Source organism: Seriola dumerili, unplaced genomic scaffold (assembly GCF_002260705.1).
Source record: "Seriola dumerili isolate Sdu_G_001 unplaced genomic scaffold, Sdu_1.0 BDQW01000242.1, whole genome shotgun sequence".
NCBI classification, from domain to species: Eukaryota; Metazoa; Chordata; class Actinopteri; order Carangiformes; family Carangidae; genus Seriola; species Seriola dumerili.
This window is the reverse complement of record NW_019174497.1, coordinates 1,715,384-1,743,100: the sequence shown is the minus strand read 5'-3', so window position 1 is coordinate 1,743,100 and position 27,717 is coordinate 1,715,384. Positions and strand designations below refer to the sequence as shown.

At 39.7% G+C, this 27,717-nt stretch overlaps 1 protein-coding gene across 1 annotated transcript; it reads right to left on the bottom strand.

Moving 5' to 3' along the window:
• Positions 1–306: 306 nt before the first annotated feature.
• On the bottom strand, positions 307–27,413 carry aebp2 (AE binding protein 2). The gene is made up of 9 exons (XM_022756379.1): positions 26,800–27,413; positions 25,406–25,616; positions 24,309–24,416; positions 23,797–23,983; positions 21,428–21,552; positions 13,839–13,906; positions 5,394–5,507; positions 4,071–4,100; positions 307–2,844 (listed from the first exon to the last, which is right to left on the bottom strand). Exons 1-9 carry the CDS (start codon positions 27,339–27,341, stop codon positions 2,838–2,840), a joined length of 1,392 nt encoding a protein of 463 aa, XP_022612100.1. The 5' UTR covers positions 27,342–27,413; the 3' UTR covers positions 307–2,837.
• Positions 27,414–27,717: the final 304 nt, after the last annotated feature.

Below are 27,717 nucleotides of genomic sequence, written 5' to 3'. Positions count from 1 at the left end.
ACTGAATTATTGTGTATGATGTGTGCACTCCGCTCACAGGACGGGCTTATCATTGAGAACTTCCTGCTAACTGATGACTTAAATTATGTGATCCTGTGGTAAGTCCCACACTTAAAATAGGATAAACAGGGACTAAATATAAACTTCAATTTTCAATTTTTTCTGCCCAGTTGTCATGAAACTTTGGACAGTGAGTTTTAATTTGTTTGCCTCTTCAAACCAATACAGCAAAATCTGACCAAACCAATATCACCTAACATCAACTTCATGAAGTCAAATTGTGAAAAGGATTCAAGTATGATAATCCAGAGGGTTTTTCTTTCTTTGGAATATAATGAAGATTGAATCCATTCTGTAGAGGAGTATAGGAATGCGGTTTTGACTGAATGAGTTCATTGGCTGAAGTTGACCTGACTACATTTGTTGGCAACTGAAAAAGAATACACTCACCAACCATTAGGAACACCATGCCAATACTGGGCAGGGTCTCCCTTTGCTCTGTCAAAACAACCTCAGTTCTTCGTGGCATGGATTCGCCATTTCTTTGAGACTCTGCTCCATGTTGACATGATTGCATCTTATCATTTCTGCAGATGTCAGATACACGTTCACGCTGCCACATCCCAAAGGTGTTCTACTGGATTCACATCTGGTGACTGGGGAGGTCAATGAAGTACAATGAACTCATTGTCATGAAACCAGTTAGGGACGACGTTTGCTTTGTGACATGGTGCATTATCATGGTGGAACAGTATCCATTAGAGGATGGTAAATTGTGGCCATAAAGGTCCGCAACAAAACTTTGGTAGGCTATGCCACTCCAGCTATGTTTTTACAGTCTTCAACTGTCTAGTTTTGGTGAGCCTGCATCCACTGCAGCCTCAGATTTGTGTTTTTGGCTGACAGGAGTGGATCCTGGCGTGGTCTTCTGCTGTTGTGGCTCATCAGCCTCAAGGTTCAAGGTGATTCTTTTCTGCTCACCACATTTGTAAAGAGCGGTTATCTGAGTAGCATAGCCTTTCTGTCAGCTCCAACCAGTCTGACCATCCTCCTCTGAGCTCTGTCATCAACAAGGCATTTCTGTCTGCAAGACTGCCGCTCAAGATTTTTTGTTTTTAGCACCATCTTGAGTAAACTTTAGACACTGTCGTGCGTGAAAATACCAGGAGATCAGCAGTTACAGAAATAATCAAACCAGCCCGTCTTGATTCAAGACCCCAGGAAAAAAGACATTTGCTGACACATGACAAGGTTAATGCACAAAATCTAAGTTGGGCTGATGTTTGCACTTGAAGGACATTTCTAATGACAGAAGGATGTGCTGCCTTCATGTCTTAGTCTTATCTCTTATCAATTTGCCACAAAACAGTTCTATGAGCTGCCGCAGACCATCGCGGACATGAAAGAGACATAAACCATAGCTCATAAACACAACAGGGGGCCACTAAACTTTCCGTGCTTTGCTCCACAAAAAAATGAAACAACACCTGAAGACCTCATTATAGCACATGTTGGAGTCCAATATGACTGTCAATTTTATATATGTGAGCGTGTGAGTGCATAAGACTGAAGAGCAGGACAGCCGTATTATAGCAGACCTCTCCCTGAACTCCGTTGTCTCTGCAGGCATGTTCACTAACAGCTGAGGCTGGCAGGGGTTCTGCCCTGCTGGCCCAGTCATTAGCTCCTCCGCAGCATGCTCCCAAAGCTGTTCTGCTAATGGACGCCAAATAGCCCCGCCAATCCCTCCAACGCACACATAAGGAACTCATATTCATACCACAATGGATACATTGCTGCCAGTTCAACACCTTGCATCCTCATCTGTACAAACAACTTGCGTTTGTCAACATCTGTCGATTCCCCCATTTTATTACAAACAAATATTCCATTTCCAACAGGGACAACACACAGTAGAAAACACAATTTTTTAAACAATAATTCTTGAGTGCTTAAGTTGCAGTGATGTAAAGTTATCATAACCATTATGATATACACAGTTCATGTTACTTGGGGGAGAGGAGGTGGAGAGATAAAAAAGTGTATATCACACCAACTTAAGTGTGTGTTGAAATGTCCGAGTCATTTTTATGCTGTAGTGTCTACAGACTGGCTGAGATTAAGAGCTACACAGTAGTGCCCTTAACTACTGAGTTATTGCTCCTGTAACAATTTGCATCGCATTGAATCCAAGTCTGACATGACTGGCACAACCTCACACTTCATTGTCATACACACGGGTAACAGTACTGCATTCAGTAAGTATAAATAGGATAATCTGTTAAGACTTCTGTTATGTACAACGTAATTACAACTAGAAATGTCCAAATATCCCTACAAGTGACAGTTAACATGGAGTATCACAGTAAATACGGTTCTATTCAAAACCTTCACAAAAATCCACATAACACCAGCATTTTCATGGTATAAAAATAAGTTACAAATCTGCATAAATATTTTACACAAAACAGTTATAAAATATGCTGCATTTTCTGACAAGGATACACAAAACATTTTTTTACACCATTGGGTATTAAGAATATTTTCAGCTTGATGCTTGTTAAAAAAAAACATTCATTGTAGTTTTTGATGAACACAAACTGTTTAAAAATTGTTAGTCCCATTTTACACCACACTTGGCTACAACATTTATTTCAGATATACAAAATTGAAGAGGGAAAAAAAGGAGAACTGCAGCATAGCCAAGTCTCACTTCCTTTTATCGCCACTTCACTCCCCCCGTTCAGCAGAGATAGATGAAGAGCGTCCCATCCCATACAGATAAACCTCCTATGAACAAGGATTTCCCCTTAAGTATCAAGTCCACAGATGACTCCTTACAGGCTGAGCACAAAGACAGGAGAGAAAGACAGAGAGAGGGAGAGAATGAGTTGTTCCCAGTGTGTCATAAGAGAGATTACAGTATGAGAAATGGGCTTTATCCTGGATGTTCAGACATTGAGCTGACTTCCTTTGCAGACACATTACACTGTGTATTTTAGAGCTTTTGCTGCGCTGAACTACTGAGTTGAATTAATGGAATAATGAACAATGGCCAAATATGACCTCATGTTTGAGTGAGACTAGGGAATGCCAAGGGTCGTGGCTTCAAAATGTCCTGTTTCTCAATTAGCTGGCTTTCACAGTATACAGAAACGGTGAAACTGTGGGTGATAAGTAATCCTCTACAAGGATGTTTCACCACAGGAGAGCCAGAGCCACGGGTAATACAACAGATGCAAAACCATTACTGCATCATCAAGACATCAGCATCGTTTGATTTAGGCTATACCAAAAGCATAGTGACATTTTGAATGTGTATATTACTACAGTCGATACATGCAGCTTAACAGCTGAGTTAACAAACACGAATAAGGCAACCCAGTGTCGCCTGCAAACACAGTGCAACACCACTGCGATCTTCAAAGGCTGTGCATAGATGCACAAATGTTTTTAAAAGACACTGATGGTGTCACATTGATACTTCTATCTTTATGCACCACCCTCGTCTTTCTGTACATCTCTGACTATTATATTGCTGCTACAAACTATGCCAATACTGCCCTAGTTAAAAATACATTTGAAAAATAACCAAAAGGCAAAATCCCTTGATTCAATGTCATCATTCAATTCAGTTATGTATGTGCATGAACAAAATGTGAACTTATGTAGTTCAAATACAAAAGTTGCCGTCGTTAGACTTATTCTATTCTTATATAGAGTGCTTGTAGTATGTATATGTGGTTGCAATGCAGTACAGTGTGACTGCTCTCACAGTTTGTGAGGTTCTGTAACATTTTGTCAAGCATCTGCTTTAAATTCTGTATTGTGCATTTGTTGTTTAACACATTGGCATCAAATACCAGGTCAAATTACTTGTGCACTTACTGTAACTGATTAACACGATTCTAATTGTTGGCTGGAAGGTAAGTGAAGGTATTTCAGCGAAACACTCACACAACGGTACTGTATGTGCAGTATCTAAGTCTAAATCAATCTTTAAGTTTATATAAATATTTTTTTTTATCTATATCTTACACATACACACATGTTGAACTGGCTCAGCTTACCTGCGCTTCAGCCGCTTTTGAGGCAGTGCTCTGAAAACAGAGAAAAAGTTTGTGAGGCCACTATGTAAGAGCATCTCTGTGATATATGTTGTACAATGTGATCATGTGTTTGAGCTGATTTCAGTCCAGCATGACTTGTGACAAAATGCAAGAGCTTCAACATGGAAACATTGTTGAAATAATATAATCCTTAACTGCCACTAAGTCTTTTTCTGTCCATCCCATCGACATGTAGAGGGGTTCGCCACACTATATTTACTGCCACAGGCACCAATCACCTCATTTGTTTAGGGATTTCATGCAGTAGGACAACCTTGACATAAATTGGCTGAGTGCTGACGGTTATATTCAACTATGAAACCAGAGTCCAGCAGCAGCCCCTGCAGTTACTGAGCCTTCAGGTCTAATTAAAATCAGTCAGCCTGTGTGCTGATCAGCACACTTGTGTGCCATATATCTCCGGTACGATGACCACTCTGTTATTTTAGGCACATTGTTCCTCTTTCAGGATTCATTTTCAGCCTTTTATGGTGTACCATAAAGCTAACCTTTTTTTCTCATCTCAGTGATGAGTGTGCCAAGTCTTGCAGAGCTGCACAGAAATCAAATAATATCTTAGCTAATGTTTCATGGAATTTGGTGCACGAAGACAGAAAACATTGTTGTGGTGTGATCGTTTCGATTCTTAAATGAACAATTTGATTATGACTGCATTACGTCTGTTCTTATTATTTATCAGCTGAACAAGTTTATACAATTAGTTGGGTTTTTTTTTTTTAACATGAAATGAAGGCTCAATATATCTCAACAGTCTTTAACACTTAAATAAAAGCCCCCCTTTATCATTGTTTATGATTTCTTACAAACCAAAATAGCCACCATATCTGTCTTATATGAAATAGTTGGCATCCTTCATCAGGGTGTACAGTAGACAATGTTTTCCTCTTCACACACAGACAAACAAAACAAAATGCTTTCTCTGCACTTGTTTTTAACCTGATTACCGAAGTCAGGGGTTGGTGCCACCTGGTGGAAGAAATTGTTAATGCTGCACACACAAACAGCCTTACACACATCTACATCCACATTCACCCACATATATACACAGATGTGGAGGGCAACGACAATAGCTTTTAAACACTTTCTTTTGGCACTTTAATGCTTCAAAAATTAATCCTACTGAGGATTAGATAATATTTACACGTGGGCAACACATGTATGGCTAGGGCAAAATGGATCTACAGCAGTGTGTGCTTGTGTGTTTACGTGTGCAAAGAGGCCACTGGCATCATCATACACACACACACACACGCGCTCACTCACCTATAGATGTTTGGGTCTAACAGCATGGCTGTGTCCTGCGGTAACTGGGATAAGTGCACCACTTTAGTCTTCAGCTGACATCGCTCCGTTTCATTCACCCACACGTCAGGTAGTCTGCAAGACAATACACACACACGCAGAGAGGACATGTGGTCATGGTTTAAGCTCTTACAAGAATGAGAGAGAGAAATGGGGGAGTGGAGTTGGAGGAAGGTTGAATGGAGCGGGCGGTGGGAGAGATGGACAAAGAGCTTCATTGAGTCCAGAGCACATGTTGACACCTACATTTTCATAAGTAACACGGCTTTGACCAAAGCACTGGGACTGACACATGCACATAGGTGTGCAGACCTTCACACACACAAAAACAGAGGACAAAGCATACTGTCCTCCCATGTTGTCAATTATTAAGTAACTACTACCACCAGGTACTCTATACCTTCATAATTAGTTTTTTTCTTCACTAGTGTGCACTTACATATCAAATGTGGGACTGGTGAATGACTGTGTGTATGTATATGTGTATTGTGAAGGTGTTTTTGTGTGCATTTAAAACAGTCCAGTATGAAAGCAGCTTGAAATACAGATACCAGGCGCCTCAAAGTCAGAAGCTTGAGAGTGACAGGCACACACCCACATGATGTACTGTACTGCCAAGCTGTACCTTACTGTACCCACAGCAGTGTGATCCCCCATGAAAAAAGGGAGTATGCGAGTACTGGTGAGGCAAGTCAAGGTGCAGAAGAAAGAAACAAAGAGCTTAGCGACTTGACTGCACCTCCCCTCCCTTCTCCAGCCTCCCCTGTCTCCACCCCCAGCATTCCCCCCGTCACTATGTGCGTCATCACAGGAGCCCCCAGAGATGCAGACATGTGCGCGCGTACACACACACACACAGCCAAATCACTCATTCACATGCCTAGTCAGGCCATTCAGTGGATGTGTGCAGGTAGTGCTCCACATGCAGCACATTTGCAGCGCAAATAAGTGTGGGTAGAGATGAAGAACAAAAGGGGAAAAAGTAATAGAAAACTGACAAATAAAGGACAGGGAAAGAGAGAGATAGAGGGAAAGGGAAAGTGGAGAGAGGGAGGGGAAACAACTCACTTACATAGTGGTTGCAAATCCTTTTATGGCATGTTTAAGAGCCTAGAGGGTGGGGCTTGCCCCATAGGATGATTTAGTAAATACTATAAAGTTTAGAAAACCAGTGCTTCTGATTTTGAGGTGCTAGCAAAATCCAATCTGTGATGCTGCGTTAAACATTATCCTTCAAGTTATCATTGTTAAACTAAGAACTATGTGTAATCACTTTCGACCCAGGCTTGACTAGATGTTCATTAGAACTACAGATGAGGATTTCTGTCTGTGCCCTTTGAATAAACACATGCGCACGCAAACAAACCAGAATTGTTATCTCAATAAGAATGTGCATACATACAGTACAAGCATGTTTTACCAAATAACTAAAGACAGGGCCCACAGCCAAATACAACTCTCAATTCATGACATAAAGTCAGAAGCCCAACTCACCCTTTTGCTTTAGGAACTGACAGATGACAACTGACATCAGAAAAATTTATATGGCGTATCGAGTCAAACTGTATCTTACAGTTAGTATGCTTTAAGTAATTTATCAAGGAAAAAAATGCAGTTTTCTGGTCTAATGGAAAGACATACAAATAAAACAAAAACTAAAGTAAAAAACTTGCCCTTATGGAGGTATTCATGCATAGTATGAGGAATGTGGTGGTAATTATGTCCAAATATTGTAATGTTGATGGCAGTTTTTACCCATAAGCATGGCTTACTTTAATGTTGATGATTTTTAATATACTGTATAGATGAGCACTAATGGAATACAGCAAAAGCCCCCATAATTTTGGTCAAAGCATAGAAAAGGTTTTTCAGTAGTTATTTCTAAATTGTAACCCTGATACAGAAATGTTAATTAACTTTCTCTGAACTCTGTAGTGCAAGGCAAAAGTGTTTGCATCCCCTTTAATGGTGGCGAGAGCAGAAAGAGGAAGTTGAAAAGAGGCAGGGACAAGACAAGAAACAGCTCCCTTCAAAGCAGCTTTAAAGTTTAGGTTAGTCTTGAGTTAGTGTCCTTGTGAAAAGCAAACCTCAAATGACAGAAGAGGACCTGCAGAGTGTTAAATATGCAGTAAACACCCATGTGTGTTTGTGAACGTGCACAGTTACATGCACGTTCCACTCTAGAGTCACCATAAACATGTCAGACCGAGTGTGCTGGGGTACTGGTGAGTTATTATATTCTGATCAATGGGAGGCACACAAGACAGTATAACACACTCACACACACACATACGCAGACATACGCACACGTGCGTGCACACACACACACAGATTTTCAAAGACCTAAAAAGCATCTCCACCCAAAGACTCCATTCATTCACACCAAGCCAAATAAAGACAAATGGATTTATTTTATTTTCCAGAGGAGACTGTTTGGCTCGCTTCTTTATGAGCCAGAAATGTATATTGTGAGGGAGGCCTCTGTGGGGAAAGCTACTGGGGGTGTTTGCCAGAGTGAAGCCCAGTCTTCTACCCTGAATTGATGGCTGGCTTCAGGCCTTGACACTCCCCGTGGTGACAGGAGCAATAGGTTCATCACAAAGCAGCAGAGTGTATATTAAATTACTAACATATTAAATGGCTTTATACAGAACTCAGTCGGAGTGACTGAAAGAGTTCAATGTCCTTATAAACTGCCTCATTCTACATAGAAGAAGACAGCAGGCCCAGAGAGCTGGTCCTGGGACTGAAAAGGTCACTGCAGCCTCAAGGAAAACCCTGTCTGGCAAAAACAAGACTGCACAATCACAGTTCAGACAATTGCTCACTATTGCAACTGCACTCCAAAATGCCTTACAGATGCAAATTCTAAATATTTTTAGTGCTCAGAACTTGAAGTACCATGCTAATTCTAGTGGGGACAAATTCATAGTTGAGCAACACGTAGTTATATAAAAACTGATTTACACACAGATAATTGTATTTTCTGGCCCATCAATGGAATTGAACTCAAAGGATTTAGATACATTCACACAACTAGTTTTGGAGGTTACTGCTAACGAGTGCTTCTTCCTTGCCTGATATTCACTCCTGCCAGCAGTTGTTTAAACTTCACTGCCACTATGTGAAACGTTTTTTTCAACCTAGGGTTGTGCGATATGACCAAAATCTCATATCATTTCAGTCAGACCCATCTATCCCAGTTGTGGCTGGTTTCAATTTTCTTGCTAAGAACTATAACTGACACAAACGGCTACACAAACATATTTTCTTTAATGGACAATTCAGTTATGTTCATAATAAAACACTGACTTTTAACTATGAAATAACTATGTGAACGGTTGATGTTCTCTCCATCTCTGTCTCACTACAAATTGCAAGCTTTTTGTCTTTTTCACTCACTCACTTCCATGCCGACATTGAGTTGTGTGTGTAGCTGTATCATAATATGATACGACAGATATTGTTCTATTGTCACACAATATAGGTTTACACAATGAATACATAAGTGGGGAAAAAAGTAAGTAAGAAATAAGTAATATAGGACACAACGAAGTCCTATAAACCTGATATCCTCCGATGTAAGGTGGAGGAACAATCCTTAGACTGAGGGTATATTTATGTATGTTTCATAAGATATGAGTTTTTAATACCATATGTGTAGATTGTATTTGTTTGACGAGTTATGTCTTTTTGGGAAATATTGAAAGGTCCACATGCCTTTTTTATTAAAAAAATCATTCCAGTTTGAATTTTTTTTTTTTTTAAGAATATACTTTTTCCATTATATATTAATTAGATTTTTTCAGCTTCCTATATTGCATATTCTGATATTATATTGGACATTGTGCAATTTTTGCAAAGTGTGAAAAACCACTATGTACGAGGGCTCTACTAGCTTGAGATAATTGTGCACTTTGTTAACTGCTTAAAGACAAACAAAGCAATGACAAAAGCAAAAAATGACAAACTACCTAACAAAAATTTTAAAAATAAACCCATTTTGTGCATGATAAGCACCTTGTAGTTTGTCCAAAATCATGTGTCAGGATGCCAGTGGGTCAAGGCAGTTCATTGTCACTGACTGTGAAGTCTACCGTTTATTATTCAATAGCATTCAGCAGCATACAGGGGAATCCATTCACCCATCCATCACAGATTAGACAGCAATTATGGTTCTCTCTTTCTCTCTCAGCCCACCCGCCTCCCTCTTCCTCCTCAGTGAGCTGCTGCTAGTTCATGTTCAGAATGGTTCATGTTAATCAGTTACTCATTAATCCAAATGGAGTTAATGAGTGTCAGTCAGAATGTGAATGGTTTGCTCCAGCATTAATAAACATGACTTCCCACATTCACATGACTAATCATTGACTAAGTGACTGAGAAGTGCGCACACACACACAAAGTATAGCACATGATGTTGAGGGTCACAACATTTGATGGTTAACTAAATGACCACAAGAAGGACATTACAATGAGTAAACTAAACACTAACTTGGCCAAATTAATATTCACTACTAACCCCTGAACAGCAATTGTCCAGTCATAACTTTAGTATTGTAGTTTAGCATAGAATGCCTGTCAAGGTTTTTATTGCTCCACATGCAAAAGTGCAAGAGTTGCTTGACATTTAAAGAGTGTGCAGAGAGTGTCTTTTTTAGCCTTTCCAAAACCAAAAACACATGAGCAAAAGACGAACAAGTAAAGTATAAGAAATGGTTTCAACAATGGGGTTATCTGCCTTAATGTAAGATGTAATTCTTAGCATGTGCAGGTAACTAGTTTACCTAACTTGGGAATATCAGATTTCAGGCAACATCGGCAACTCTCTCTGGCTCTTCAGTGGAATTGGGTAAGACCCCATAAAAGTTACCCAAAATAGCTTTACATTCCCCTAACATCTATTAGTCCTCATCCTTTTCTATTGTTATGACAAAAGGGAAAACATAATGATTTAAAAATATGAAAAACTATGTATGCTAAGCAACCAAACAGGGTTATGTCAGAACTAAAGAATGTGTGGCTAATCTTACATGTTTCTTTATCACAGTCATTATAATTCTCTTAGGAGCAACTACCTCTACATTGCAAGAAGAATGCTGCTCCTTTACTTCTATGTTTTTTTTTATGGATCATCAACGGGTAAGGATGCTGACTTTTTGAGACATGTAGCTTTAGCCTCAGTATTTTAGTGCAATATCATGTATGCAGTCATCAAGCACTTGTACAGCAAGATTCCTTTTACAAGATTCTTGTTTTAAAATAATTACACGAGAAACATTAAAAACTCAGCCTGAGATAAAGTTTTCAACCAGCTCTACAAGATAATGTTAGCTTGAGTAGGTTGTCTGTTTTTGAACCCACTGTTTCAGGAATTAATGATAATTTTGGGTGGTAAACCTCTCCTTGTTATGATTGTAAACTGCATATACAGTCATAGCAACAGTAACTAAGGGGGGCAGGCTTAGCGAACAGTCAATTATATGCACAACAGGAAAAGATGCAAAATCAAGGAATACATACTATACATACTTTAATCTCCTGGTAAACCTTTATCTGCTAGGAGATAATACAGCCACCCTAACAGTTTAAGATACCACTGTGTAATTCCTTCACCACTCCTCTATGGTTATGTGTATTAATGACCAGAGCATTCGCCCACTGCAGGGCAAATGTACGACTCAGAAGTATCACTGATTTCCCCTGCATGGACCAAGCCAAAAAGGATCAAACTCTTGTTTTCTATCTCTATGTTTAATTCTCTCCCCATCATTCATTCTCTCTGGTTTCATTCTGCCTCTTCTTCACATTTTTTTCTCCCACAACCATTTTGTTCCCACTCCCATTTCTCACTTTCCTCAGTTCTCTGTCTCCCCCATTCCTTCCCTCATCCATTCTGCCTTTGAGTCTCAGTATCAATCTCCATCTATGTCTCTCTGTTTGGAATTAATCTGACGGGTCTTTCCTGATCACCAAACTTCATCTCTCTCTTCTGCTCCCTTTCCCTCATTATTTCTCTATGCACAAGATTAAACTCCCATACGTGGGGTGACGAGGAGATTGCAGAGGTGGATCAGAGAGGGGGAAAGGAAAGAAGAAGAAAGATGGGAAGCTGAAGCAGCAGAAGGCTGAGAATACAAGGGTTTAGTTACAGTATGTTCATTGGAGGCTGTCAGATGTAATCTACTTCATGATGCATCATCCAGGTTTCTTTGCCCAGTGCCATCTTTGCTCTTTTCACTAAACCTATTTTTCTCTTCGCTTCAAACCTCTTTTTTGTCTCCTCTGACCTTGCCCCTCCTTCCACATCCTTCCTATCATCTCCCACCTCTCCTTTGCCCTACGTCTTCCTCTCTCTTCTCTCTAATCATCTTCAGAGGCTGTGTAGTCAAACCCTTTAATGGAAGTGTGGGAGTGCTGGAAGTGTGGTGGGAGCTTCCCTGGAGCCAAAGCTCTGCTGAGAATCACAGCGCTCAATGAAGCTCTTATTCTCTGTGAGACAGACCCATTTCATTTCAAGCACAGTGCCGAACCTGCCTGGCCTTCTGGCCAATTTCTTAAATGGGCTGGGGCTAAATGGTGCCAAGATTCACCTCCAGTTGGCTGAGCCTGGTGAGACTGAGCTGGGCATAGGTACCATTTGTAGCTAGTGAGGACTGGGCAGAGCAGCTCATGCCCCAGTGGGCTGAGCATGATTTTTTAGTGGAAGTTCATCCAGAGGTTACACCAAAATGCTGTGATGGACATTTATTACCTAAACTGGGAATTGATGCAACATTTATTGGAGAGACACAAAGAAGAAAATCAGCCTACAAGTAATTTTGGATGGTGAGCCATTGTTTAAAAGACACTTCAATGGACCAATTCAAGGTTTATCCGAGTAAGACCAAGCCAAGCAGATGGTATAGAACCAGTGCCAGACTCAGAGAGGGACAGAGACAGATATTTTTAATGCTTAGTCCAGTCTTCTCTCCATCAGTGCTCCAGGCATGAGCATGGGTATCGTACCACTGACTGAGGATACTAGCTGGTAAGCATGGCTGTTGCCCTCGACTCCATTTGAGGATAGCCTTGGGGCTTTAAGCAGAGGAGCTAGCATGATATATGCTATACGGGGACCTGGACTCCTCACACAGAGTTCTCCACAACAAATACTGGATTAGCCAAGAGAGGAAGGTTGGGAAGATTTATTGCAAGCCATGACATGAAGGAAGGCCACCATGTTGACTGCGCCGCTGGATGGGAAGAAGAGTCATAAAACTATCAGAGACAGATACACATACATTGTTGATGTTCACTTGCACATGCAGGCACCCCTGCTGCTCAAAAAGGAAATGTTTGCGTGACAAGCACAGGCTTTGCATGGTAAGCATGTGCAGGATATTAGTACATGTGGTGTTGAGTTGCCTATAGAGCTGAAATTTCAAAAGTTATCAACAAATCTCAAGATAATCTCTTCCCATTTTAATGAGGTTTTTGGTCACACATCATGCATCCAAACCCTCCAAAAACAAACAAAAAAAACAAAAAACAAAACACAGCCCAGTATTTCAACTCCACCTTAACCAGTTTCTCCCAACAGGATTAAAGCTACAATGAACAATATCATTGGTAGTTAGGTTATCTGGCAATTTGACCTAGACATATCAGCTAGCGATGCAGAACGTCACAACAGCGAATCAATTTTTATATTGTTTCAATTCTTTTGTTTTCTCAGAATAATAATGATAAACGAATTAAAATGATTAGGCATTTGATTTTGAAAACTTCACTTAATCTCTTCGTCTGGTATAAATCCTAAAAGTATCTACTACATTTTGTCTGGTAAATTTGCGACACAGTGTCACTGTGACAGTTTGTCATTTGTGATTTTTGATTAGTTGTCAAGCCTCTAGACGGCAGGTAGTATCTAATATGAGTCAGTCAGAGGGGAGATGCCAGGAGCAGAGTGGAGAGATTGATGAATGAGAATGGCATGTTGCTGTTGGGAGCAACGTCTCACTGAAAGTGTAATAGACAATGAATGATAACCTTCCTCCCTGAAGTATTATGGTTTAGCTTCTGTATGCATCTATTTGTTAAACTAAATGAACTGAAACCAAGGTAAGCTCAAAGCAACGGATGGGTATTTAACATTTTACCACAACCACTGCATTACTGTTGCTTTGTTGTGACACAAAGCAACAGTAATGCACCTTTCTGTGACGTTATTATTATTTACTTATTTTATTTAACTTATTATTCATGATTTATGTGTCAGTAACTGGTACCCTGCACTTTCTGTCATGCATTACATCATCATTTTTAATTTATGCATTTGTTCTTTTTAAAATCCTATCTTAGCTTATATTAGGCAAGGTAAAGGTTTATGCAGATGATGTATAGTGTAGGAGAAGTTTTACTCACATATCCTCAGGTGTCCAGTGCAGGAGAACCTTGACCTTTCCAGACCCCTCTTTCCTTCTGGCCAGCACCTGCACAGAGACAATCAAGCAAAAAAAAAAGAAAAAAAAACAAAACAGTTACAAAAGACACAAAGAAGTACTGAGAGACCAAGAAAATGAATACTTGTGTTTTCACGCTGTCATTTCACTCAGTCAGTCAACTTGTCTCTGCTGCACTGTTGTCATTTGGCATATGCAAGACCCAGGCAACTGTAACTGGCCTCACCAATGAAAAGTAACCACCAAATATTTCCAAAAGGCATATAACTTAACCCACATATTATGGTTAATTTCAAATTTCAAGCTAGTTTGCAATTTTATAAGCATCAGATTTGCATTAATGTGTCGGGTTTGGCTCATATTGCAGCAGTATCGTTTGTCTGTAGAGAACCAGCTTCAAAGACAAGCCCCATCCTGCCCCATCTCTAACGAATAATGAGGCTACATGCTTCAAACATCTCACAGAGTGATACAGTGGCTGATCATTACACTAATAAGCAATGTGAGCAATCTTAATAATGCATGCAAGAGCTCAGAGAGATTTCTATTTTCAACGGGATCTATCCCACATTACTCTGCAACATACTATAAGACCACTGAATTCAAATTCAGACAAAAGTTTGATATCTCCTAAGTGTTTGGACTTAACTGAGAACTGTTTATCACAGCTGGCACTGTAGAGAGCCAAGAAGATAGAAATGGACTACAGGCGGAGCAGTTATCACCATAAACAAGTCACTGCTCTTGTTTTGAATCACGTCAGCACCAGACGCTTCAACACTTTAAACAGGAGTGTGTCTGACTGGAACTAGCACCCACTTTCTAATGTTTGCTGCAGAACATGACACGATGTGTTCATTTTATCTGTGTTGTGTTCTGTTACCTGGTTTAATTACCTAAAGACTTAATCTGCCAACACAACCACAAACTTCAAGGCAGTTCTTCTTGTGAAAATACTCTCAAGGCAATACCAGATTTCCTGAATAGTTGGCCCTTTTCATGTATAACATTTCATCTATCATGCTGTGTTGGTTTATAGTAAAACTGGTCTGGAATCCACACAAATATTGTCAGTAGGGAAAAGAAAAGCTAGAAAAATAACCAGGAGTGTCAAAAATAGCCCTAGATATAACCTCTTGCGTCAATTGGCTCTTTTTTGTGAGGAATGTCTATTTTTAGGATGGTGAATGAGTTCACATGTGAAGAACTTCTCTTACGCACATGAATATCTGAAATTATTTTTATGACTCTAGGGACTGGCTGCGGCATTGATGGAAACTGGTTTGAGGACAGGAGGGAGGAGGCTGCACCGAGACAGGAGACAGAGACAGAGACCTAGAATCACTCTTCTCCACTACTACTTTTCCTACCCTCCCACATTTTAGCCAAAATATGTATCAATTTCTTTGTTTTAAGGAACCTCAGTCAGTTTAATTTATCTCACCAATGTGACAATAGAGCATATTTCTATGCTGAGATTCATGTTTTTGTCTTGTGTCCATACTGAAGTAAAAATCTGCATGTCGCTTTTTTCTTTACAACATTTCTCTATGCTAATGCATTAGGAAATAGCTCCATCCCTTTTGTATGCAGGAGGGGCTTTGCAAAAAAACATACAAATCCATATTTATATTCTGATAAGCTTCCAGGTATAGAGTCGTTGGAAGAAGTCTTTAGGAAAACAAATGGGACACAAACATCTTTAGTTACAGACTGATTAACTTTTTGAAAGAAATATTTAGACTAGGTTAGTAGATATGAGATTTTGTTTTTGCTGGCTTGGTGCCATATCATTTGTCTGTGAGAAGCTATGTAAATAGCAGCCAAGTTGGCAAATCAACCATGTTGTTGCCTCTTGTCTGTAATATAGTGCTCACGCACAAAACTCCTTACAGTGGACAAGAGAACAAGCAGAGAGCAAAACAGCAGTAACAGCATGAGTGATGAACCTGAGAAAATTACTCACGCTTGAACACAAATACTTTTGATATGAAATCTAAGCCCTTTTCTATGACATATAAAAACAAATATGAGTGCTACAGTCTGACTTTAAAGGGAAAAAACAGTGGAGATTTCTGCATCCTTTTCCCGGTCAGTGACTCATAAAAATGATGGGCTAGAGTGATACATGGAGTAGATGCAGTAGGGGTCTCCTGCTGTCTGCCTGGGTTCTCTAAAATGCATGTGAACATGTAGGTAAGATTCATTAGTTAGACTGCGTTAGACAGCCCCGTCTTACAGATTTTATATTCACAAATGCAAATTCTGTAAATCCCCACCTTTTCTTTCGATGTGTCCATTACAGGGGCTATTTGTAAGTATTCTCTGAAGTCAAATGCGTTTTTTTTTTTTGCTACCATTGCCTTTACAATACAAGAGGTTATAATATGCCCTCAGAGCTGCCCTATGACTTCAGGGTAGATTGGACACTACAGTGACTTGCTATCGGAAAGCGACAAGAAAGTCTGAAGGGCCAGGGCTAGCTGTTTAGCATGCTAACTTCAGTAGAACAAAAGAAGTAAAACAAATAGAAGTAGAACAAGTTAACATTGGCATTGCTTTCCACAGGACACAGGTCTTGGTGCCAAAAGGAATGAAGTCTGATACTGAACTTGCAACATTTCTTCTAGACTGGTAAGTTAACAGCTGTTAATATTAACGTTGGCTATGTAGAAACCGCAATAGTTACTAATGTCATAGTTCCTCACATCAAAAGTTACTGTATTTCATGGTGTTAATAAAACTCGGGAGGAAAAACTTGAGTCTCCAGTTTTTATTTGAGGCAATAGCTCCTTTAGGCCATATTACAGTCTCGATATCTCGATAATTATCCAAAGCAGAGGTCACTAATAGGCAGACCAGTTTACATCTGGACCCAAGCACCATCCTATTCAGACCCTGACCTATAACTTATAAATTATTGAGAAATATTCCATTTTGACAAAACATTTCTATTTTAACATGGGCAGCTCGAGTGTGTGACTCGAGTCAATGAGTGAGATGCACACAGAGGGGATGAGACAAGAGACAGTTGGAGAAATAAATGGGCAAGTGGGGGAGTGGGACATAAGAGGAAAAGAAAGAGAAAAGCAGGGTTTAAAACTGCTCAATGCGTTGAATTTAAAGAAAAAAGAAGAAAAAGTACAAAAAGGGAAACTCAAGCTACACTTTATTTCATTTTTGTAAAATTAAGCACCTTATTTTAAGATGCACATTATTCAAAAGCTTTCTTATGAGAAATTAGAAAAGAATATTAAATTATAATTAGAGATGTTATTATTTATAATCCCTCCTGTTCACTGACTCAGAGAATCAATCTCACTTCACAAATTAACATTGTCTCTCAATTTGTCTTGTTTATCTGCCTCTGCCTTTATCTGCTAGTTTTCCACCAGGGCTTGGATAGCTACTACTGCTCCACTGTAAATCCACATGAGGGAGACGAGACAACTTCTCAGAGACAACAATGCGGCCTGGCTGCAGAATTAGCCTAAGTCCAGTACTGGCTGCAACAGGCCAGCCATACTATAAGTGTCTCAAGCCCTGTAGCCGAGACTCTGTACATCAGCAGCTGCTTTACTGCCCTTTTAATTATAAATGCATTGCTGTTAACCTGTGCCCTCAGGCTCCTCACAGCACGAGGCTAATAATCACAAACCCAGGCTACGCTTGAAGGGGCCATGACCATGTATGTAAATGCTGAAAATGAAGAAGTGGGCTTGTGTTTAAGCAGCATGAAGTGATTTGTGAGCTGAGTGGTTTGATGATAGCAGTTGATGCTTTAAAGGGACAGATCTTTATCCTCTACAGACCCAAGAGAGGGAGGCAAGAGAGAGAGAGGGAGGGAGTGAGAGCAGGAGGAAATAGGGAGTTAACAGTGGATATTAGTGTGGCTCCAAAACAAGGCAGTGAAAACGGCAGGACCAAAGCCGGGGGAGGGCAGGCCTGCTAAAACTGGGTGCCTGTCTGGTGTCAGGGGGTCAAGCTGCGGATGACGCAGATTGGCGCAATAACAAAAATATCCCATCATAAACATGACTGAGTTGCTCTGGCGTGTCAGCAGGCCCACTGGCCAAACTCCACAGAACCCCTACAGCTCTGCTCCATCTCCCCAGGCCTGGGAGGGCCCGTTGGGGCCTGGGGTTTGACGCAGCACCGCAGTCTTTCTCCACCACAATCCTCTCTGGGGGTTAGAGAGAAGGAGAATGTATGCCCAACTGGCCAGATCTCCTTCCGATTCCATGACCCTGACCTTTATTTAACCCCCTTTCCTTGTCCTTTCTCTCCAAGTCTCTGTTTCTCTCCATTTGTTACTCTCCTTCCCCTGGCTGGCTCTTCCTCCTCCTCAGTCTATGTCCAAATATGCGGTTACCTCTCTTAACCTCTTCCCAAGCTTTATCTTCACTTTTTTTTTTCCTGAGCTTTTCTTTTAAAATTCTTGGCTGCTGGAGAGCAGTTGAGGTTTGCAGGAGCAGAGCAGAGCAGAAAAGAGTTGAAAGGGACTGAGAGAGACTAAGAGTAACGCAAATACTGTAGTGAGGATAGCACTAGTGTCAACACTCTAATTACATTTCATCATGAACAGAAGCATTACCCACAAGTTTGTCTAAAACTGCATTCAACACTCATTCTCAATAGTGCTTAAAGTTTTGCCATTGTAAATGTATTTTCATGGCTATCTGTTTATATGCAGAAAATATAGTACTGTATGTAACTAAGATGTTGTAGGTACTGGACATGTGATTCTTCTGCAACTGACGAGGGCAGTATAATAACCCTAGAAGCCTCCTAGTCTGACAACAACAAAAGAGAAGAAGACGGGAGGCATATAAACAATAACAACAACACGTGGAATGGCAGCTGCAAGTGCAGGGGTGTATTTCAAAAGCGAGTTTAGTGAAAAGAGGTCAGCTGCGATTTTTGAAAATAAATAAATAAATAAATGAATAAATAAATAAAAAAATGCCAAGACTGTATGAACATATTTTGCATTTGATGCAGATCAGCAGAGACAACTTATAACCAAAAGCCAGTATGCAAACAGTGCATTTCAAATGAAATGAGGAAACACCTAAAACTCATCCAAGAACCTCAAAGGCAGATCCAGATCTATAGACAAAATTCAGGGTGAGTGAGTTTTAGTTGTTAACTATATATCAAAAGCTTGTTGTCAAAATGTTCATTTCCTGAAATGTTACTGTTATTGTTTGTGAATTGCGGCCACTGGCATCTGTTGTAACAACACTGCGCACACAATGTTCTCAAAGGCTAATGCTAGCTTGTTTAGGCTAACATATCAAGAGCTCATACTATGAGCTGGGTACTCACATTAACAGGCTACAGTCATCACCATTCAGTCTGTCAAAATATAAAGCTGGCTTTTTAAAAATATTTTCACACCATAGGTCTGTCACCTCGTTAGTCAATTTAAACTACTACATGCACACAGACCATATGGAGGTGTGTGCATGTGTATGTCTGTGTGTGTGTGCGAGTGTGCACGCACATACACACAAATTAACACACTGTGTGCTGCAGCCTCTGCTGTTTTTTTGTTTCTTGCTGTGGTATTGAATTTTATTATTTTTTTTTATTATTATTATTATTATTATTATTATAGTTTCCTGACTTTAAAATCATATTATGACAATATCTCCTTGTATATTTTTGTCCTGCAATTAGCCATATTGTGACAGAAATTGATACCCCTACACTGTTACCCTAACGTACTTATTAATATCATGATAATAATCATTGATCATCTGTACAAAACAACCGCCCTACCTGTGTGTGTATGTTTGTGTCTTTAAATGTAGAGTATCTATCCAAGTGGTTTAAGTCACATATGAAGGGCCCCAGGAGATGTTTTCGCTTTTCTCTTAGGGGAGAAAATGTACATGAAATGTATATTCTTCCACTAATGAGCACACTAATTATTTCTGCTAGGTTAGCAAGTGGTGGCATTAGCATGCAAAATAGCACACTAAATGTATGATCTATATAAGAATGAACTCAGTGGGGGTGAAATAAAATACCTACTGGCAAATTCTCTCTGCAAAGTGCTACAAGAAGATAATATTGGCCAAATGCACTAAGGTAACCACTGTAAACAAAATCACTGCCACAGATTAAAGAGTAAGCTTCTATATGAATATAACAGGAGACTATGCTGATAAACAAATTAAGTGGGATTGTGAGGATTTTTTTTATTTACAGTATGTGAAAGAAAGCAGAATGATGCAGCACATGAGGAGCCTTTCTTTTTCCAGATTATTATTATTTAAAAATGATACCATCACACAATTTGAGACCTCTGAACAGGAGACATGGTGCTCCCTAGTGGAACTGAGTAAGAACAGCAATCATTCAAAAATTCTGTGATTCACACCCTTCACATCCAAGATGTCACTACAGTTAACCTCCATTAATATAGAATTCACTCCCCCACTCTTTAAAGACATTGTCAGTGAGGGATGGAGAATCTTTCACTTGGAAAACAATTTTTCCTGCAAGTGCTCATGTGTGTCCTCAATAGTAAGGTGCAAAGGCACTTAACAGCTCATTAATAATGTATCATGCACTGGGTTCAGAATGGACTGGGCTCTATACTCAAAAACAATCCAATTGTGTTTCCTGTGAAGCTTGATTCAGAGAAAACAACATCAAGTCTTGGGGCGATTCACAAGGTTCACTTCAAGTGCACAGAGAAAAAAAATCTGCAGTGATTCTTTCACACCCCCTGTTGTCTAAAAAGAAAACAACAAAAAATAAAGCGATTTCAAAAATCAAGGGGGGGGGGACAAATGTGACAACAATTATGTATATTAGGCTGGCAGACTGTCTATATTCATTACTTGACAGATTATGATTTAGACATGAAACAGAATAAGTACCGAGTATAATCTTTATATATTCTCATCAATGTCTCAACAGTCATATGTTGATGCTTTGATTTGTCTGTTGTGTAAGGAAGAATGCTGCTTCCACTGCTGCTACATTATGCCTATAACACTTTTTCAATATGCAGATGCAGAGACTGATAGTGGTTTATAAACTATTCACAGATTCCTCATTATATCAGGATATTTTTAATCCCTGTGATGTGGGGTTTAAAATGTAAAATCATAATGAAACTAAAAATTAACTGTTGACTAGACTTGTGTATATCAAGGTGGCCTAAACAGCTCCAAAGTCAATGATTAAAACTTTTGTGTATTCACATAAATTTCTGTTGATGGACCCATGTTAAGTATGTTTTACTAAATCTGAAACAAGCCTAATTTTTTGTCTGCATAACTCATGTTATGATGACTTTCCTATGATGGAACATTTAATGTTTATTAATTAACGTTAAGGAGTGGAAAATAATATAAATAGTAGTAACCCACAGAGCAGAGGAATGCATCTGATAATTCTGATAATTTATCCCCCACCCCTGCCACCCTCTTCTCTGTATTCCCACTGCTCCTCATTGTCTTTGAACCCATTAAAACATAAACAGGTAGCCATAGGCAAATACTAAAAGACACAGAAAAGTAGTGAAGCACTCACCGTGCTATGAAAGACCACACTGTGGCCATTGCCCACACTCTCAATGTGGGTGGCGAGGTTGAGACAGATGGCCCTGTGTCGAATAGCATCCATAGTTTGGGCATCGAAGAAGTCGTGGGGCCTCGCTGGATAGGAATAAGGACACAATCAATGAGACCAGAGTCAAACAAACATAACACCAGGGTTCCCCACTGTGGCTCCAACATATAAAAATTCCATGGCTTTTCCAAGTCTTTCTGTAACTAACCATAACTACGTCAGAATCATCTCATGACTGAAAAATGCTATTCCATTGTGGTTTTTAAATATTGCTTTGCAGCAACAAAAAAGTCCCAAGTCAGTAAAATAAGAGGTGAAACTCTCCGTTGAAAGATATAGTAATGAAATTCTTATGGTTTAGTTGCTCTGAATAACTGCCTCACTGCACATATTCAGTGGTAAGGAAATAATTCAGACCTCTTGAAATTCAATGTTATTATAAAATACATTTTTTCAGGATTTTCAGTTGAGGGCTATGCAAGGCCCTTTGTAGTCTATGAAAGCGAAGACACTTTTTTTTCCCCTTTTACAAAAAACTGGTCCATCTAGGTACGACTAGGAAGCCGCACTGAATCTCAACTGGCACTCAAATGAATAATGAGCATCTTTTAATCAGAAGAGTGAAATACAATAAAAACATGCAACCGTGTAATTCTCTGGCATTTTTTCCATAATCTATATCCATAAAGTTTCTTATTTTTTGTTTTCTCAGAGTGCTTTGAATAGGACTTCAGTCTCAATCCTATGTATTAGAGATCATTTTAAAGTCAACACCAAAGAATTGCATCATAAAAAAAAAAAAAACTGTAAATTAAAATCAGATTAATTCTGTTTTAGCCATGTCAAGAGACGAACCTCTGATGAAAGATTGCATTTCCATGGCTAAATAATATTCCAAACATCTACCTCTTCCCTGCTAACTAGTATGTTGCTTTGATGCAAGAGACTCATGCAGTGGTTCCACAAAACAATACTTGTAACAGTTGCAACTTGCAGCAGAGATAATCAACAGGAAATGGTTAATGCAAGAATATCAACCTCAATCAAGCCATTGGTTTCCAGCCAATTCACTACAGGATAAAACAACTAGATGAGACTTATGTATTCTTTCATACATTTTGATCCTTTTTATTGATTGATTTTTTTTTTTTTTTTGAAGTTATATTACCATCTTTTGTAATGGACTGACAAGCTAAGACTGTTCTCTCACCTGTTGCTGCATTCATAATCTTTTATCAATACAAGAAAGATGATCCTCATACGGTATATATTTTCTTATAGTTTCATTTTGTTGTTTTTGTTTTTTTATTTTCTTTTATTTTCTGTCAACATGTTTCATGAATGAAAAGCTTTATTCATTCAACTATCAACTGTTCAATGTCAAGAGTGTCTGTGAATGCACCACTATTACGAGTTCTAAAAACGGTGCTTGTTGGCTGAATTACCATGCATCAGTACAAGACTTAATAAGACAGTTTACTTGGATAGATCATAACCTCGGCAATTTTTCTATTTCCTGTTATGTCTTTGCAAGTTGATTTGGATTTTGTATTCAAATTAATGTAGGTCAATGGCTATTAATGTAGGTTAATGGCAATCAATCTAAAACGTTATGCTTGGGAAAAAAGATGGAAATAACCCAAAGTATATAAAATCTTTAGCTAATGTACTGAAATATGCAAAACTATTGATGTGGTCTTTTAATGACCTCATAAAATCTTCCAACGAAATCTGTAAAACCCACAGTAATGGGAGATATGTGTTTTACAGCTTCCAATTTGTCTGTAATGTTATTTTGTAATTGTAATTGTAATTTTACTTTTGCACCTCACAAAAAAAACAGACAAGTAGAGGTTACAGGTAGAAAAAAGAGCTGGGTCTGCATAATGCAGAGAGAGAGACAGGCTATCTGAGGTAAAGTCTGCCACAAGGGAGCTAACGATCAGCATCTACCTGGGTGCAGACACCAGCAGAGAGAAATTTTAAGAAAAAAACTCAAAAGTTGTTCTGTGAAATGCAGAACATTGCCATGGGGAGAATCTGGCTGTCTAGTTCTCATAAGTTTAGTATCTGTTTGTGTGTGGTGTGTGTGTGTGTGTGTGTGTGTGTGTGTGTGTGTGTGTGTGTGTGTGTGTGTGGTCCAGCACTAGATTCTCCAACAAAGAGATGTGGGGGGTCAGGACCTGAAAACATCTGTTTCAGCACAACATAAATGGCACTACATCAAAAATGTGTTGAAGCTTGTAATCCTAACCATCAAAGAAAAGACGGAAATCACAATGAGAAACATTTTGAAACTGGTTTAGTTTGTGTGCTTGTTAGGTACGTACGTAGGGAGCACCTGCGTTTGTTCTTGAGTTTTTTCCTTTTGTTGAGTCCAGCCTTGGAGGGTGACTCCTCTTTGAGTTTGGCCTGGCTGGACATTTTGGAGGAGCTCTGCTGGCTGAAGTGACTGGGTACATGCCGAGCCAGCCCTCCCTGGGAAGCAAAGCTGGCATTGCAGCCACCAACTACACACTGGAACAGAGCACAAAAATACAAAAAACATGGTATATTTGACAATTAGAACGACAAGATGACAACTTTTCAAATAAGCTACTAAGAAATATCTATTTTAGTTAATGATGTGGCTGAGTAGATGCTGGGGAAGGTGCTGTCCTGTGCAACCAAACTTAGTAGTAGTTAGTGAAGCAACAATGATGTTGACTCGACCTAGATGTTGATACTATAAACATTACCCATAAGCAGAATATTATCAGATACGTATGAATGTTAATTATCATCAGAATATGAAAAGAAAAATTGCTACAGATGTACATCATGCCTGAGTTATTGGTTTTACCTTAAAGGGCTTATCTCCACTGTGGGTCAACATGTGTCTCTGGAGCCAACTCTGACTGGTGGATGGTGTGTTATAAACCTTACAACCCTTCCACAGACAGACAAACACCTGAGGAACACAAACAGAGAAGACAGGACAAGGGGTTAATGTTGGAGTAGCAGGACAAATAAAAAGAAGAAATAGGTGGAAAACAGCAAAAGAACAATGTTATAGATAGCAAAATAACTGTGAACAAAGAGAGGCTAATTGTCGAAACAGTTTGGATAAGGATTGTTAGACAGAAAGACCCATTTCTTAAATTATACATGTAAAGTTGCTTAGTCCCAACTTCCATTCTCTGGAGTCTGTGGACTTTCTTGGATATGGCCTACAAGTGGAGAAGGTCAGTGTGCTTTGTGATATCATTTGTATTTCTCAAGAAAGAAAAACTCCCAGCATGTGCCCGTCACAGCTAATTCAAGACTTTTTTTAGACTGAATGAAACCTAAAAATGTAAGGCACACTGCAACTTAGGTTAAAATCTTTTTTCTATACAAGTGACTCAGATGCCAGACTTGGTCTCTAAAACAAGGGCAAGTTTGTTTCCAGCTGCATTCAAAGGTTGGTTCAAAATCGGCTTAATATTCATGTTTGCCTAATTTTCTTACATAAGGCATATTCTAAGTGCACAGTAACTAAATGATGTTTCCAACTAAGTAAGCAATCAATAAAACTTAAAGGGTCAGTTCAGACAAAATAAACCACAAGTGGTATTTAGACATTCAGAAATTTTGTTTGTCATGGTCACAACACTGACACTGGATGTGAAACAGGAAACAGCAACATTTCTTTCAAGAAACAGTGTCCCCATTACTCCAGATAACTCACAGAACACACTGCACTGTTTAAGGGAAGTATTTATTCAGCAGAAAGTTGTTTCAATGAAAACTCCTCACAGCAGCACAGTTGAACCAACCATTTAATATTCAAAAGGTTGCATGCTGTCCAATTTCAGCAAATTGTTCTACTCTGTCTTGGGTGTCTACACTGACAACGTTAAGCTACAGCCTGCTAGGACATCAACATAAAGTTTGTCCAAAATTTTAAAATCTACTAACCCCTCCTCTCTGTCCATCCACATGAATTCCCCTGATATGCTCTGCCAGATCCGGGCTGGAGTTGAAGCACTGTGGACAGAGGTCCCAGCAGCAGGGGTAAGCCACTGTCTTAGCCCCTGAGGAGCTGGCACTGCTTTGTCCATTCATCATAGCAGGAGTGGAACGTCCGCTGGACACTGTGCTCTCCATCTCCATCAGGGTGCTGCTGATACTGAGAGTGAGGAGAGGGTGGAGTGGTTAGAGAGAGAGAGGAGAGAGAGCTCAACAGTTATAAAACATGAGCACTAAGGCCATCAAGAATATCTTGATAGCTTACATCAGGCTTTGCACAGCCGTGACGAACAGGTGCAGATATCACTTGCCACATTACATAGTCTCTATGCGTGAAAGCTTCCAGGCTCTAGCTGATTTTTCATGCATGCCACTTTCATCACTCATGCCAAATCAATTATATCCTTGTATTCAATGCTCCTAGCACTATATTATTAATTTGCTGTGCTGTCAACACCAACAAAGGGCTCATAGGGAATAGTTTACTCATTACTCATTCAACAAGTAACAGTTTCTTTCCCATTACCATTTCCAGTGCAGTGTTTAAGCTAGTTTTATGAATAAGATCAGTAGGATTAGCTTTAAATAGATTATTTTCCCAACATGTTTAAAACCTCACTCCCTTTAAAAATGTGTTTTGCTTGTTGTTACTTAACTTGGATGTTTGACCCAAAGTTTGCAGGATGTTGTTACATTATAATCTGCAAATGGATTTTCCCCATTCATCTGCTTAAGGTGGAGAGTTTCTTATAAATATGAGTTTAAGTCTTGTACATACAAGATGATTTTGTGACATAAAAACTATTTTGGAAACCATTCATGATCATTCTTGATTACAGGAGTATGATGGTGAAATATGAAACTTCCAGTAGTTTTCAGTTAAGGAGGAGACATCTTGCATCCAACAGTAAAACCTAAAAAAAAGTATATACACAGGTTCGGGGGTTTATCAATGGGGGAGAAGGAGTAGATGGAGGTGTAGGAGGTGCTGTAACTTTTTTGTGGGAAAAACATATCAAATGCAAATAATTATCCAGGCAGAGTATTTTTCATGTCACTCTGAGGACATGTCTGATCTTTACTACAAATAAATACCAAGTTAAAGTGAAAATAAATAAGGGGTGTAGGATAAGCGGTTGATTACATTTTGGTTGGCAGGTTGCTGATATAAATGAATATATTGTTTAACAGCTTGACCTATTAATAACAAAAACTTAACTTAATCGTTATCCTGTGCTTGTTCAATGATGGGATGGAAGAAGTATTACTGTCAGTAGCTACTGTAACGCGTTCACACCCACCCAACACTGGTCAAGAGTAACCTGTCAGTTTCCCACACTAACCTGTCCTCCGAGTCCATACGGCTCAACGGTTCACCATCCGAGGATGATATCTCCACACTCGGCCGCCTCTTATCGCCCAGCTCCCCACCCCCGCCACTGGGTTTCTCACTGTCTTCACAAACTGTTTTGCTCTTTTCGCTGTCTATCCCCGAACACCGGCTGTCTTCTCCTGGTTCCTCCTTCACTTCTTTCACCGTGTTACCGGTGGCAGGCTCGTTGTTACTACCTCCAGAGCTTTGCTCTAACTCCGGCTTTTGCTCAGGTTCTTCAGGAGCGGCTGTCGCCTCCAGGTTGACCGTTACAGCCTTGTCGTCTGTCACCGCCTCGCTCGCGGCCTTGTCTGCCGCTTCAGCGAGCTTGTCTTCGCCGGCCTGCGCACCCACCTCTTCCATTTTCGGTTCTACGCTACTGCCAGGTTCCTCTGTTTCCGCTTCGGTAAGGCCCTTTTCTATCTCCTCACCGTTGCACTCGTTTGTCTCTACGGTCGGTGCATCGTTCTCAGTACTCAGCGCGGGTGTTTCTTCTGTAGCCGCAGCAGCCATTTCAGCGGCGTACGTACCGTGGGATACTTTCGGTATTAAAATTTACCCGTGGCACCGTCAAATGCTTCACTGCAGAGGGAGGGCTGGGTCAAATCACACTGTCTGCTCTCTGATTGGTCAGAGGCGGCACGAGGAGGGCAAACTCTGACGTTGGTATTTAAACATTCCATGTGTTTCAGTTTCCTCCTTTCTTTTAAATAGAGGAGTCAGTGTTTACTAGAGCAAAGGCTCACTAGTTAAGGCCAGGGGACTCTCCTTCAGGAACCACGCATAATAACTGAAGTGTATTTTTAGAATCAACATTTATGTGCTGAGGGTCTTGGACAATACAATGGCGTTAGCAATTTTCCTAATGTTCCCTTTTATAAGTTAATAA